This window comes from Hordeum vulgare, chromosome 7H, assembly GCF_904849725.1.
Source record: "Hordeum vulgare subsp. vulgare chromosome 7H, MorexV3_pseudomolecules_assembly, whole genome shotgun sequence".
Classification (NCBI taxonomy): domain Eukaryota; kingdom Viridiplantae; phylum Streptophyta; class Magnoliopsida; order Poales; family Poaceae; genus Hordeum; species Hordeum vulgare.
The window spans coordinates 629,035,985-629,051,989 of NC_058524.1; the positions used below are offsets into that span (position 1 = coordinate 629,035,985).

At 47.3% G+C, this 16,005-nt stretch overlaps 1 protein-coding gene across 1 annotated transcript; it reads right to left on the reverse strand.

Annotated features, from left to right (window-relative positions):
* Positions 1–8,724: 8,724 nt before the first annotated feature.
* LOC123409633 (disease resistance protein RGA2-like) lies at positions 8,725–15,717 on the reverse strand. Its single transcript, XM_045102492.1, has 7 exons — positions 15,329–15,717; positions 11,290–15,256; positions 11,131–11,185; positions 9,481–9,540; positions 9,311–9,375; positions 8,946–9,176; positions 8,725–8,814 (listed from the first exon to the last, which is right to left on the reverse strand). Exons 1-7 carry the CDS (start codon positions 15,715–15,717, stop codon positions 8,725–8,727), a joined length of 4,857 nt encoding a protein of 1,618 aa, XP_044958427.1.
* Positions 15,718–16,005: the final 288 nt, after the last annotated feature.

Below are 16,005 nucleotides of genomic sequence, written 5' to 3' on the forward strand. Positions count from 1 at the left end.
AGGCAAAGCAAATATGATTTCTCCTACTGTGTTCTTATCTGCAATGTTGGAGTAGTATATTAACACGGGCATGGAAAATCATTGACACCCTCTATTCTTATCCATAGGAGTGCGGCGATATGGCGATGGAGTACTCATGCTGGAACTCCGGCAATGACGAAGCTTCGCCGCCTGTGCTACGTCTGGGCTTGTTCACGTGCGTCTTGGTGACGGTGCAGCCATTGGAGACGGCGAGTTCGGCGAGGGAAGAGCATCTTGGCAGCCATCGGATCTTGGTGTTGGCACCGACGCCGCACTCAACGTCGATAGGCTGAACCTCGAACAGTTAAGGAAAGCTGACTATCAATTTGCAAGTTTTTTTACAACAATGTGGATTGCACAACACAATCCAAACTATCAAATATTTAAAATAAGGGACAGTTGCAGTGAGCATGAGTGTCATTTCATAGCCGAGTGAGTTGCAGTAAACTAGTATTGTGCCCCCACTTCACAATACCAGCATTGCTTCAAGCCTTCAAAACTCTTCTATCAAAAAACTTTGGGAAACATATGTTCAATACTACTACATTATAGCTACCGATCTATTTCCTATCCTACCAATATCTACCTCTTAATGTCCTTCCAGCAAACCTGCCAATTAGAAATGTTACTATACACATGTATATTTCCTAGATGTACATGTAATCCCCAAACATAACGCAGCCACCTGACCGAATATAGGCTTCTGATTGGATCAACAGCAATTCACGTGGATCCCAAATTTTGACTCTATAATGCTACACGGGATAACAGCAATCCAAACAAATAGGGTGCCTAACGAAACAACAACTGATTCGAAAGAGACGCTGATCGGCGACGGACCTGAGGCGTGCGGGCGCTCGAGGAGGATCTCCTCAGTGGAGACGATGGTGAGGTGCGCGGGTCGAGGAACGGACGCCACCTCGTCGTCGGGTCGAGAAGGCCCGCCGGCCGCACCATCCCTGTCGGTGGGGAGGAGGGCGCCTGACGGGATCTCGCGGGGACGGGGTTCCCTTCTTGTCCACGCGGCGCGAGCCTCAGATCTCGCACGGCGCGGCGCGGCGCGGCACGGAGGCAAGCGGAGGAGGACATGCGGCGTCCGATCGGGGCCGGGGCGGGGGCCCTGGCACGCACCGCCAGGGAGCGGAGGCCGGATCTCGCAGCCAGGGAAGCCATGGGAGGCCGGATCTCGCCGCCAGGGAGGAGTCTGGAAGGGATCTGGATCGGGTGTGTAGAAGGAGGGTGCAGACTGGTGGCCTCCTCCTGCACACCTCCGCCCCTCCGACGTCGGCGGCGGCGGATTTAGGGACGACGGGTTTGGCGGGAGGGCGGGGCATCGCCGGAGGCGAGGGGGCCGCGGCGGAGAAGAGCTGGAGCGGCGCGGTTTTGAATCGAGGATTTTGTGGGGCGAGGGAGGGAGGGTTGCTAGCCTATCCCCGCGTCAACGCCGTCGTCGCGAGCCGCTCCCCACTCCCGGCGTCATCGCGGGCCGTCTCCGTCATCCGGTGAGAGGTGGGAGCCGGGGAATGGGGGAAGTGGAGAGGTGGGCGGTTGTTTTGGGAGGGAGGGAGGAAAAGGGTGCGGGGGTGGGCAAAAGTTTTGGCCGCTCGCGCGGGGGGTGTGGGTTTGGCGCGTGGAATTTTGGGAAGCTTCGGGAGGGAATTTTTTTCCTTTTTTGATAAGAATTGGAGGGAAGTTTTGATAGTTATTTTTTAGATAGTTTTTATGTAAAATATTATAATCTTAAAATGTGGGTTTTTTTGGCAAACCACACACCAGCCCATTAACAAGCATGGAGGATAAAATACCAGCCCAATATAAAAGTAAGATGAAAAAAATAGACCAAGAGAAAAGTGGTATAAAAAACAGTTCAATACATGGATAAGGTGGGATAGAATGGACCCACGAGTGACATGTCAACATAGTTAGAACATGTTACGACATTTTTATAATCGCCATAAAAGTTATGACGATCTCATCTTATGTGGTTACGACGTTTTTGACTCACATCGTCGTAATATATATGTAGATTTGATCCCTCAAACGGTTTACGACGATCTCGGATGAAATCGTCATAGATTTATGACGAATTCATCAACGACATCTTAAAAAACGTCATGTATGAGCATATTTCTTGTAGTGAGTCAGCTGCCTTAGTCCTGCCGGTTGCCGGCCCCCTTGCCTGCTGCCGTGCCTCCCGGCTGCCTTGGTCTTGCCGGTTGCCGGGCTCGCCGCCGCACCGGGCCTGCCGGCTGCGCCATGCCTATCGGCTGCGTCGGGCCTGCCAGCTACGGCCGCGCCGGGCCTACCGACTGCCTTGGGCTCCCCGGCCCATCGCTGTCCTCTTGTGGCATGCCGTTCCCCGTTGGCCGCCGTCGCCTTGGACTGGTTGGCCACCCCGCTTCATCGTCCACGACACCGCCATTGTCATCGAGCAACGCCCCCGACCTCGCGTCTGATTGGATTGATCACCCGCCCATCGCGATTGACTCCATCCGCGACGTGTGACTGACCTGATCAATCGATTGCATGCGCCTCCGCAGGTCCTGTGAAGGTTGTCCGGAGTACAGTGCGCCCCTCCACCGATCGAGCAACGGGCTGTCGCTACGTTGCCCCATCGGGCCGCAGCACCGCTGCCCAGTGGTTCTCCCGACGGTTGCCCCGACCAGTGAGCCACTTCTACACCGCCCCTTCGGGCTGTAGTGCGGCGGCATGCAGTCCCCGCCGCCGCCCGAGGTCGTCCTGTGGTTGCACCGACCCGCACACCACCGCTGCGTCGCCCCTTCGGGTCGTAGCATTGCGGCATGCGGTCTACGCCGCCACCCCGAGGTCTTCCCGCCGTCGCCCTGACCCGTGTGCCGCCGCTTTGTCGCCCTTCGGGTCGTAGCACCGCGGCACGTGGTCCACTCCGCCGTCCCTGTGCGTCGACTTCCTGTGGTACGCGCCGTGCTGTCTCCTCCGGCGCGGTAACGCCATCGTCCGTGTCGGTCTTCGTCATGTTGTCGGGCTCTTCCTCGCCTACTTCGAGCAACGCCGCCGTGCTCCTAACCATCCGCCGCCGCAGCAGCTCTCCTTTGGCACTACTGCAGCTCTCTCAACCGAGTCGTACTGCCCGTCCACCTCCTTCATCTTAGTCCAGCACCAGCTCATCGCCAGCGTCTCCGTTGTCTTCCCCGACCACTTCATCTACTCCGACCACCGCAGGCAACATCGGCCCCCGCCGATTTGCGCCGGAACCGTCGTCAAGTCCTTCTTTGCTAGCCTCCTCAACACGACATACAAGTTGTGTGAAGGTCCCCGTCTACGCATGCCCGGTGCTAGCAACACCGCCGTGTGCCTTCGTCCCCGGTGTGTTCCCAGGCTCGGCAAACCTGTAGCGACGCATCGTCAACATCGACTTCGTTTGTCTACGCATGCGCGGTGCTGGCAACACGATGCGTGCCTTCGTCCATGATGTGTCCCCGGCCTTGGCAAAGTTGGTGCAACGTGTCTCAACTATGTCTTCTTCCCGGCGCATCACTACTTCAACACCACTGCGCCCATGACTAACTCGACACCTCCTTGCGCGCATGGCTCCACGGCGACATCCTCGACACCAGCTACCCCGACTCGACATCGACCACGGCGTTCTTCGCACGACTACCTCGACCACGGCTACACCACCCTAAGCTCTCGGCTACCTCCACATCGGCACAAAGTGCTACAGCCTTGCTTGAGCAACCTCATAGGTTTTCACTTCAGCTACAACTTCTGCGATGCATCGACTGTTACGACTATGGGGGGATGATCGTCGGCTTACCTTCGGATTCTTCTCGAGTCTCACCGTCGGCGTCTTTACCATTGTGACTGCGGGGGGATGTTGAGTAACGTGATTATTTAGGAAAACATAGATAGACTAGGAGTTGCTTCTGTCTTGACTTGTATTTCAAGATGATCATCTACTCCTATGCTCACGAGGCTGAAGCAATAGAACAATAATTTCACCAATTCCTTTCTTCCATTCAACAGAGCAGTCATTGGATCACACAGACTCTTAGTATTTGCCATAGGTAGCAAACATGGTATGTTTATTTTCTTGTGTGCATACTCTGCAGTGATCAATTAGCTCTTGTGTCATCTTTTCAAAATTACATGTGGGGTGGGGGCATGCGTGTGGATGGATGGACTTCCAATGGGCGTGTGAGCCGAATTAAATAACTCAACCTGACAGCGTTCTAGTTAACTCCATCCAATAAAGTTGCCTCCTACCTCTTGTTATTACGTTCTGTATACTTAGTTTGTTAGCTCCGTCCAACGTTGTTAAAGTGTAGATTATGTATGAAGAGATGCGATGCTGTAGCATCCTATTGGGCAACACTATAAAAAACAATATAGTACTCAGCTTTAGATCCGGTGCCGGTGACCGCCCAGTGTAGTCGCAGTCTTGAAGGCACAAACAGCATCCAGCAGCAATGCTAATAGGAGCAAATTTGAAAATAACTAGAACAGCTTTTCAAGTCTCCCTTGGCTGCTTCTTTTACTGTTTATTCCTTACTTTTCTCCCTTGGTTATTAGTTTACTCTCCCTCTTCCCCTTTCTCACTAATGCATTATTTTTCTTTTTATTTTAAAAAAAGAGGTTAAGACCCCCGACCTCTGCATCAATCGATGCATACGGTCATCTTTATTACTTATTCAACAAAGGTTTAACAAGAACATACATCAAACCATCCGAAGCCTTCACTTACAACTACAAAACGCGATAATATGGAGTGCTCTCACTCCCCATATCTAAAACCGGTGTCGTCATCGATCCATCAACATAACGTATCGGAACTAACAGCCGGTGCAACAGACCTAAAGCGTAGACCACATGCACAAGTTTTAGAAGCCGTCATAATCATCGAACCGCTGACTCATCTTCAGGAGAGAAATCCACATCATCCTTGCCAGTCCGACCATCCATCGACGCCACCACGGCGCCCAACGACGCCACCTCCCTACGCTCGTCCATCCAGACGCGAAGACTATGTAAGATCTGTCATGCGTAACACCTGCCGAACAGGCATGAAAAAGTGTAGCACCTGTCAACCAGACATGACCTGACATCACCACCGAAGCTCCGTGCAGGACGAAGACGCTCCACCTCCTGCCTGTGTCTTCCAGCGCTGCTCCACAAACGACGCTCCCTAGAGAGGAACGACACCGCAATGCCGCCATCGTCCGATCTAGAAAACCATATCCTAGGGTTTCCCCTGGAGTAGCATGAGTGAATTGACAGTAATTACAGGACGAAGCCTTCATCAAGGTAACGGCACAAAATGCCGCCATCGTCCGTCGTCGGCCCGGTTTTCACCGGCAACTGTGTCTCCCTGACTTGCCGCCAGTACCGGATCCTGCGACGAGCCCCGTCGGGATCCCAAGATCCGCCGTCACCAGTACCGTCACAAAGACCCACTACCTAGCCCGTGATCCCCGACGGAGGGGACGCCGCCACCACCATGGTCGGTCCGGGTTAGCCGTCGCCGTCACCACCGCCAAGACAGGATCCGGGCTGAACGTCGCCGTTGCCACGACCACCGAACACGCCCAGCCCCACCTTCATCTTATAGCCACGTCCAGCCGACCGACACGCCATGCCCAGCCAATCTCCACCCGCGCCGCCACTTGCTGCCGCCGGGAGCTGCTGCGCCGCCGTGCCTTGGATCCAAACAGTGTCTCTCATTAATGCATCTCATACAGCAAAATTATTAGCAATGCTAATAGGAGCAAATTTGAAAATAACTAGAACAGTTTTTCAAGTCACCCTTGGCTGCTTCTTTTACTGTTTGTTCCTTACTTTTCTCCCTTGGCTACTAACGTTATTAGTTTACTCTCCCTCTCCCCCTTTCTCACTAAGAGTATGGTTAATTGTATAGCCAACTGTTGGCTATAAACCATCGTATAGCTAGTTTGTATAATAGTTAGCTATAAAAAGTGCTATTTTTATCATATATGGCCTACTTTTATTTTCACAAAGCACCTAGAAGCACGTGGTAGAGCTAGCTTTTCACGAAAAGCCCGATTTCCTTCTCTCTCCTCTTCTCTGTCATCCAACTTAATAAAAATATAATATTTTAATTTTTACAGCCTGCTGACGGTACCTTATTGTACTTGCTCTAAAGCATATCATAGAGCAAAATTATGAAAACAATGCCGGTGGTGGCTCGCCGGTGTCGTCGCTGTCTTCAAGGCCCACATATATTTCAATGCGTACGTGATAAACTGCAATAAAGCCTCCAGCATCATGACATTGGGCAAAACAAAACAAAGGCACAGAGTTCGTGTCCTGCGATGACATCGCGCTGTGTGAATGAACGTGATAAGCAAATTCTGGCAGTAGTGTATTCATAAGGATGCTAATAATTTTGAATCTGCACCAGCTGCTTACTTTACTGTTTCTCCCTTTCTTTCACGCTGTTGGTTTTAGAAAAGCGATAGTTGTCTTCAGGGGAAGAAAAAAAAAAGATAAGTTGTTGCTGAAGATGTTGGCACAGGCCCGACCTCAACGCCAATATAGCCGAGTACTTTTCGACGATACACGCGTAGGAGAATAGCTCGAGTACTTTCCGAGCAAATCGGTTCTATCGGAGACGTAAACGTGAACGCTCACGGTGTGCACGTATCACGTATACACGAAGCAGACACGCAGCCTGGTTTGCTGGATTCCTCCCATACCTAGTTAGCTATGTAATAACCAGCACAACGCAAAAAGGAAAATCCATTCGCCGGTGCCTTCGATCGTAATTAGCGCACTAGTCGTACGCGAGATTGATTGCTACAGGACTATCTCGGTCCTGCTCTTTTTTTCTTGCTTTCGAGCTGGTGTTGACAAGCCAGGGTACATGATTATATATACTAGCTACAACTAGTCTAATCCTATTCGGTGATCAAGTAGAAACCTACACGAACAGAAGATGGGGGGAAGACAACAGGAAGCTCGACAAGGAAGACAAGATGCGAGTTGCCCATGTCCAAGGTGGTGCCCGCTCGGTTCAGTGACGGAGGCGACCACGTTTGGTAGCCGTCCTCGCGGCTCATCCGGTTTGGCGTGGTGGGGTGAAAGCCCTCCTTCCAAGCTCCAGTTGTGGCATCGTACGGCAGTGGCCGGAGCATCAGGGTACACCGCGCTGGCATTGCGGTTGTAGATAATTGTCGGATTTGGGCGGCCAGATCCAGAGTTTCCAAGGTGGTCTTGCAGATGCACAATTGTCGGTTGGAGTCTCGTGCGACAGATCCGGATGAAGACCTTGTCTTCGGCAACTTGAAGGCATCATCGAGGTGAAGCTCCCAACTCCTTCATCAACCTCTAAGGAAAACCCAAGATCAGTCGATGAGAAGAGGGCGGAGCCCTTGTGTCATTACCTCCTCAGGGGTGTCATTTTTGGAGATGTGCATTGGTTTCACGGACCAGTAACGGTTCCAACGGTGGAGCGGCGTTCCATGTGACAGATCGATGACGTGGAATTTCGTAGGCGTGCCGCGGGAGGGTCTCGACAAGGATGTGTGACGATGGACGCACGTAGGAAGGAGGCATTGCCTGGCGTTGTGGGGAAGTCGACGACAGGTTTGGGAAGGTCGACGCGTTAGTACCTAGTCTCAAGATGGATAGGTGCAAGACGACGATGGTGACATCGAAAAGCGTGTCAGTCGGTGTATGCCCCAGACCCGGTATGTGCCACCTCCGGCTTTAGTTATTAGTCGTTGATGCGAGGTATGCTTTTTAATAATTAATAAAATAATTGTATGCATCATCCAGATGCAGAATGTGAGGGTCATCCTCCTTTTACATAAAAAAAAGCATGGCCTAATAGTGTGTATTTTATTTGCAAGTGGGAGAGGTGCACGAATCACAAAGAATTATATATTTAGTAATCCCAACAACTCAGCGAATCCACAATCATCCTGCATACATGTACTTTTGCAAGGAGCTAAGGACAATTGTTTTTTTTGTCAATCCAAATGAAGACATAACCTATTCTGCTATTCATGCATCTAATTGAGAAAATTACACCTGCCAAACATTAGATGGAAATGATGATTAGTCATATAGAGGCAGGTGATGATTATTTTAGTCATAGTTATGTGAGAAGCGAGTTCGGGAGCAGACGGAGCGCAAACACTAACTGTTCATCAAACTTAGGGTGTGTTTGCTTTAAGGATATAGTTGCACAAGATGGGTTCATTTCATCCCCAATCCACCATTTCAGTGTTTAGTTGAGGATGAAACCGAAACTGGTGATCCTCAGAAAAGAAAAATATTCCCTATATATGCTTCATCAAGCGGTTCCATCAAATCAAAGGAATCACCTGGTTATTCTTCTCTTATTGATAGAAGAAAAAAAGAAAACACCCCTGCTAATTGTTGAAACCAAAAATACAATGGAAATGTTGCTGAAATTATATAATATATTGATAAAAGAAAAAGAAAAACCCCACAAGGTGAGTTGAGTCATATTCTCCTCATTTTATATCTCCAACCAAACATAAGAATGGAACGAACCCGTGACAATTTTTTATCTTTCACTGAACACAAGAATGGAACCAACCCATTCCTTCAGAACGAGACCATGACATGCCATGCCATGCCTTTTGGTTCTCAAACCAAACACACCCTTAGGGACATCTCTCTCTCTGATTGCAAGTTTACTTTGACAGGAAGTAAATTAGCCTACTAATACAGCTGATTCTACACCGGCGGCAAACAAGTACCAACAGATCCCACCGTTGCTGAATGGAGATGTCCTGACTGTGGGATCAGATCCACTTTTCCATTCCTCTGCTTTGGAAAAACAGGGGAATAACAGAGAAATACAAACTCCCTCCCTGTTTGATTTTGTATTCCTTGGAAAAGACACCAAAATGCAGTAAATGCTAGTTCCTGATGATATCATAGCCTTCATTCCCCACCTGAACCTCCTCTTCCAACTCCAACTCCACCGCCACCCTTACCCCTCCACCATTTGCAACGGCCAATCTCTGGTGCAAATTGCCACCCTCTTCTTCGTCTTCCATGACCCTCCACCCGTCTCCAACAGCTAGTGTCAACACTTCAAGCAAGCCGGACGAGCAGCATTTTTTCGCTGTTAATGATTCACAGGCTGAGTGTTTCCCCAATACTTGCGATCTTACATGCCCGTGCTGGCAAAGAGACAGACAAACACATTGCAGTTAAGCACCTGTCACCATTCTGCCGGGGGATGATTAAAAAATGAACAGAGCACTGGATCATAGCATGGCGCACACCATATATATATCAAGGTCAAAAGGATTGCCCTGGTTGGATCCCCGTCGCAGCCCAGAAGTGACCAGGCTGAAGATGCATTTCGTTCACTGAAGCCTACGAAGAACAGAACAAAGAATAAGTCACTAAGGATATCGCAAGGCGAGGTACTTCATGGATATACATCAAGATCGAAGGATACTCACTAGTGTGGGTGTGGACCATGCAGTTCAAGAACTATTTTGGCATTGGTACAGTAGCATGTGGATGGAACGGTTAAAACTGCATATAAACATATATCAGTACAAATGTAGACAGAAATGTTTGGAAAGAGGAGATCTTCTGAAGTCTTAAAACAATTTCTTAGATAAATAATGAAAAACATTTTAACGGAATTTACATGTGAAATTAATAAGTTAGTAATCATGTATCTTAAACCTTAATTGGGTTTTGCAATTGAAATTGCACACGCCCTGCTACGTGTACCTCCACCATGACACATGCACACTTCACTATCAGCTATGTCTATACCTTCAGACCGCTACTACTGTATTCCATGTACATGGAGAACATGTGTGCATACATATTTAATGATAGCCATGATCCAAACTGGTGCAAAGATTGCAGTTTATATGATATGGTGTATGGGGTATTCTTGTGAAGATTTTATATGCCATTAAATTTCAGTAAATAAAAACAGTTATGGTGAATGCAAGAATACTAGCTGGTAACGGTAGAATGTAGACTGAATTCAAAAAACTGAAAAGCTTACCAGCAGTAAACCACTGAAAAGTCATTGTTTTTCTTCTATCATACCATGACTACATTTTGATCCTTAAACATGAACTTTCAAGGTACACCAGCACGCCTTCATGAGTTTTCGAGAAAAACTAAAACAGAAGTGGCGAGATGCCTACCGAAATAAAAACAAGAATTCCTACACAGCTCCAACAAAAATTATCAGTGTAAGAACACCTGTTACTGATAGAAATTCATCAGTAAGTGAATAAATGGCTAACCTGAATATCAGTAGTATGACCTCGTAGTCTCATTTTATCACTTATTCCATACATCTACCAATGTTGATCCTGACACCCAAATAGAGTACCAAGCCGATGAATGAAAAACCCAAAAATTAAATGCAAAGTATGCATAGGACATTTTTTTATCCTGACAAAAACAAAGAACATTTGCAGAGAGAACAAAGTAAATGGTGATTTTACATCACATATTCTGCAAGTGGTTATTTCCCTACATTTTTAAAAGAGGTTGTTTCTAGGACTCGAACCCGTGATCTCACGATCATAAGGAGCATGTAGAAAAATTTAAATAATTCTTTAGTAGAACTATTTCACTGCCATTCAAAGGGGAAAAAAAAGGAAAGCTGGAGTAAATTTCAACTTAGATGTATCATGTACTTACCACATTTATGTATACGAAGCAAGAAGATGACTATAATAGCTGTAATGTAGCATACAATTCTCATCTTGCTCATTCCTTAATTATGCCATAGTGATATTCTGATCCTCACATCCGAACTAAACAACTACACCAGTGGGTCTTGATAGTGTGAATATACAACATATTTTGTGATTTTCTTCCAGGAAGAGAAACAAAGAAACTCTCAAAAGTCAGTGGCCGATAATAATATAGGTTTTCTAAACCTGTGAGAAGACAAATCATAAATAATGTTGTAGTCGAACTATTTTCACAGATATTGATTAACAAAATCGCATTCTGATATAGCAGTAGCATAAGTGCATGTTGTTATATAATGGATACGCTATATTGAAGGAGTAAAGGTTGCAGTTTATATGTACTTACCAGATTAATGTACACCAATGACGAAGTGCGTGTATGGAAAGAGTTTACAATAGCTGTACAATGCTAGAAGAATGTACACCGGAAATCCCTCCAAGGCAGAAGCCTGCATGCATAGTAGATGGAAGCAAGCAACTAACAGATTTAGTGCAAGAAAAGGGCAAGGTGAGAAAAATCAATGAAATATATTTCAGTTACCTTGGATCAGGCCAGTTTGATCCTTGGGATGGTTCCCACTAACCCCCTGCATTCATTTTTTAGCTCTTCGTTGCCACAATCGCGGACATCTAATTCTTGCAGTAATTTGGGGAGGCCATCCTTGGGCAGTGACCGGACGGCCGGACAATAGCCGACTAGTAATTTCTTGAGGTTGGTAAGCTTGTGAAGCCGTGCAGGGAGGTGCTGCAGCTTACTGTACCAGTAAATATGGAGACGCTGGAGGGAGGCAAGGAGCTGAAGGGCGTCCTCTTGCTCTTTGGTGAAGTACTCCATCTCTTGGCGGCTCCCATAAAGGTACAGCTCGGTGAGGGAGGAAGACAGGAAGCTGCAGATGGGTTCAGCAAGGAGTCCCATGGCCTCATCTGTCGAAATCATCTGCAGTTTGGATGAACTCTGGGGGGAAACAAGCTCTTCTCCTCCTCCACCCTGCAGCTGCACCCGCCTGGGATTGTGATCCCATCCAGTAAAGAATTTAGGGCTGCCAAAGATTGTTAATTCTCTGAGTTGTTCCCCGGTGGTAAGGAGAGACCCCAGGCCCTTGCATCTCAGATCCTCTCCGCAGAACTTCACATGTAATTTGGTGAGAGATGTGAGGTTTGAGAGGGGCTCCAGTGTCTCCATGCCATTCAGAGACTCAAGAATGAGGCGATGCAGAGACGATGGGAAAAGGCAGCTGGAAAAGGAGCTCCTGGTAGTGGATAGTAACTTGGGGCTGTTAAAAATGCTTAAGGTCTGGAGGGACTGCAGGGCCTGGAGTCCTCCTCCTGCTCGGATGGAGTCGACCAACACCAGCTCCAGACAACCATGGATGACCAAGCTCTGCAGTGTGTCAGAGAGATGGCCCGGCAAGAGCAGGATCCCTGAATCATCATCTACTTTCCACAGCTCCATCTCTGTAGTTGTTGCTGCTGCCAGCTGGGTTATGTCTTCACAGTCCATGATTCTCAACGAAGAGAGCCGTGGGAGATGGGTGAGGAGCTGTGTCAATTGCTTCCCACCACATGATTTCTGGACCTCAAGAAACTCAAGCGGGTACTGCCAATCCACATCACCTCCACCTCCTACAGGCCCAACCGGATCATCTGAACCCTGTACATCCAATTTCTTCAGTGAGGTAAGCAACAGAAGGTGCTTTGACTCCATAGGTGGGCACTTGATTAGAGTGAGATACTCAAGACCTGTCAGGTTATTGAATGCAACCACCTCATCTAAGCTCTGCAATTCATCCTTTCCAACAATTTCCAAGTCTACTCCATTGTAAGATGATGTTGAGTAACGGAACTTCTCAAGTAGCCTTACATCACCTATCTTCACACTCTGCAAAGTTCCAGTCCATGGGATACGAGCCACTAACAAGAGTTTTGGACACTTATGTATCTGAAGCTTTTGCAGTTTGGGAAACCAACAAATATTCTGGTCTTGATCTGGTTTAGGGTCAAAGAAACAATTTTGAAATGGCAACTCCAACAGCTTAGGGCAGCCTCTTATAATCATCACTTGCAAATGAGGAAACATATGATCAACACCCTCTGATAGTACCCATTTTTCAAAACTTTCCAAACCAACAAGTTCAAGCCTTACTAGCCTGCAAGAGCTTTGATCTATAACAAACTCCTCTATTGTTGCAATATTCTCCAATATTACTTTAACAAGACCCCGCATCTTCCCCAGTGGAGGGAGGTGTTCCCAAGAAACACCAGAGAGATGAAGAGATTCAAGAACTTCAACAGCGAGCTTATCACCCAACCATGTTGGACAAGAAGAGCCTCCATGCCCTCTAACGCACAAATCTTGAAGATATCTTTGTGGCATAAGACTCTCGAGAACAATCTCTTCAACATCAGGCTCAATATTAGACCGCTTACTATCCCAATCTAATGTTAATCTCTCCAAGTAATTTTTCACTCCCAGATTTGCTTTGTTGGCTTCTTCTTTCGTGTGTATATTCTCAAGGTTATAAATGCCAACCTCCCTTAATTCAGTCAAATGCTCTAGCTGTTTTAGTTCAAATCCTTCACTTTCTTTATTAACTCTAAATACCTTCAACTCCTCTAAGTGTCTGAGTTTTCCCACATTAAAAATATCAGAATGCAATTCAACAGTTGGAGTATAAACATGACGCATGTTTACAAGGTTGCTCAACTCTTTTGGCAAATGACAGTTTTGGCACCATGACCCTAGAGCCAGAATCCTTAAATGATAAAACCTAGAAACGGTAAGCAGTACATTCATCTCCCTCTCACACTCTGTCCCCAGATATAGGTACCGTAGATGAAGAAGTGTTGAAAAGTTGTGCAATATGGACTCCACAGAAAATGGCATGTCATCCAAACGGAGCACACGAAGAGATTTTGCTTCCCCTAACAAATCACCCAAAATGCTGACAAAGCTTTCATCCATTTCTCCAAATAGCATCAAAGTATGCAGTTGTTTAACCTTCAAACTTGTCTTCAATTTTCTTAACTCGCTCTTAAGGTTTTCAAGAGAAATTTTATCAGCATCATGTATTATTATAGACAAGTGGCGGATGCTTGGATGAATTTCTTCTAATCTCACACTAGAGTGATGCACAACAAGACATTCATGAGATGCAACTTGCAATGCTAAATCATGTAGCAAGTCATGCATAACATAACGCGGATACCCATCCTCCTCCTCCTCTCTGAAAAATCCACATGCCACCAAATCATTTAAATTATTCGAACCTATAATTTCAAGTGTTTGGTTTCGAGCACCAGGTTGTAAGATACCTAGTCCTATCCACAAGTTGATTAGCTGGGTGGCACTATACTTGTGATCTTCTGGAAACAATGCAGAAAAGAAGAAACATTGTTGTTGTTGGAAAGAAAGATGGTCATAGCTAAGCTTCAAGGCAGGCATAATGCCGTTGGAATCAGTCTGTGTCTCCCATTCTTTACTTTCTAAGACCCTTCTCCAATGCTGCAAACTAAGGTCTTTACTTAACAATGCACCAACTGTTTTTGCAGCAAGAGGGGATCCCCTTAGTTTTTCCATTATCTTATTTCCAATCTCATCCAAAAAACACTGATCACTTCTAACGGGCTCATTGCCAAAGACAAATGCAAGGAATAACATCCTAAATTCTTCGGATTCTAACCCTTGCAATTCTATATGTCTAGTTGTTCCAACCATCTTTGTAATTTTTGGAAACCGAGTTGTGACCAGAATGATGCTACCCTTTTCTTGTGATGTTTTGAGTGGCAACAGTAACCTTTTCCAATCATCCCCATCACTAAACTCCCAAATATCATCCAGTACAAGCAAAAACCTTTTAGATTTTAATCTCTGTTCAATCAGCTCTTCAACCCTGCCATCCTTTTCCCCTTCAACCCGAGGGATGTATGTTTTAATTTCTTCTAGCAGCTTTTTCAAATTGAAACTGAGCGACACACATACCCAAATAACAACTTGAAAATGATTTTGAACTTGCTGGTTTCTATATATGTGTTGTATCAGAGTTGTTTTTCCTATCCCCCCTGGACCGACAATCGGAAGCACGGTTAGATCATTGCTAAGGTATTTACCCTTGGTCATATCATGTATGATAGTATGCATGATACGGTCCCTTCCATACAAATTTGGCTCTATACTTTGGCTAGTGGTGATGGGACGACTCTGGGCAATATCTGGAACAGTCATAGGATTACAACTCTGCAGTATCTGAGTAACCTCTTTACGCACAGGCTGTAGTTGCTCTACAATGTGTCGCATTCTTTCGGAGACATGAGCCCTATTGAACTGTGGCATTGGTGTTTCGCCCTGTGGCGCACCACAAAGAGTTGGCTGGCCAGAACGATCCTGACGAACTTGTGGGGAAGATAAGCAAGGGAGAAGTTTACCGAGCTTGGGCATGCAGCTGCTAACCTCCCGATTGGCGTTTGGTGCGGAGGAAGAATTCCCGGTTGTCCTCTGCATTGCACGAGGGCAAGCACAACATCTTGCCCGCTGTATTGCACCATCCACTTCTCGAGAGTCGCCTGCAGGGCTGGGAGCAGAACAACAGAACGACGATATAAATGACAGCTTGCCAACAGCTTTGGCGACGTGACAAGCATTGAGGGCAATGTCGTGGACACCGCCCTTGCCATGCTGATCTGCAGCGTCATATGTGCCCTGGAGCTGGTCGTGGATGCGGAAGTAGTCCAGCTCATCCAACAAGTCCTCGGCACAGTGTGCCGAGTCTCGCAGCTTCCCCAATAGCAGTTCCATGGCCTGCCCATGGATCTGTTTGCCGCTAGCGAGTTCGAGGGTGGCCTTCACAAGCAGCAGCTCCATCTTGAGAGTCTCAATGTTGAGACCCAAGTTGTTGCTGGCCTCCCAAGCCTCCAGCACGCCATCAGCAATAGGGGCCAGCGCCTTGCCCACCACCCATTGCGCTGCGCCGAGGAGCGCGTCCATCCTTAGGCACGCAAGATCTGCTATTTAAGAACCTGCAGGATTCCAGAGGAATTGATTCGTTAATGCGGATCAATTATGTAGCAGTACATAATGCACTAATTAAGTACAGGAAATTTAGTTAGATTGGCAAGTCGGTGCTAGGGAGTACGAGCAGAAGTCAGGATAGAATAGGTACGTAGACGTAGACGGGGGAGGGCGGGCCACTTACCGGCCGGTCCGCGTGGAGGCAGACGCCGGCGAGCGATGTGTGACCAAGAGTTGTGTTGGGTTGGGGACTTGGGTGTTGCT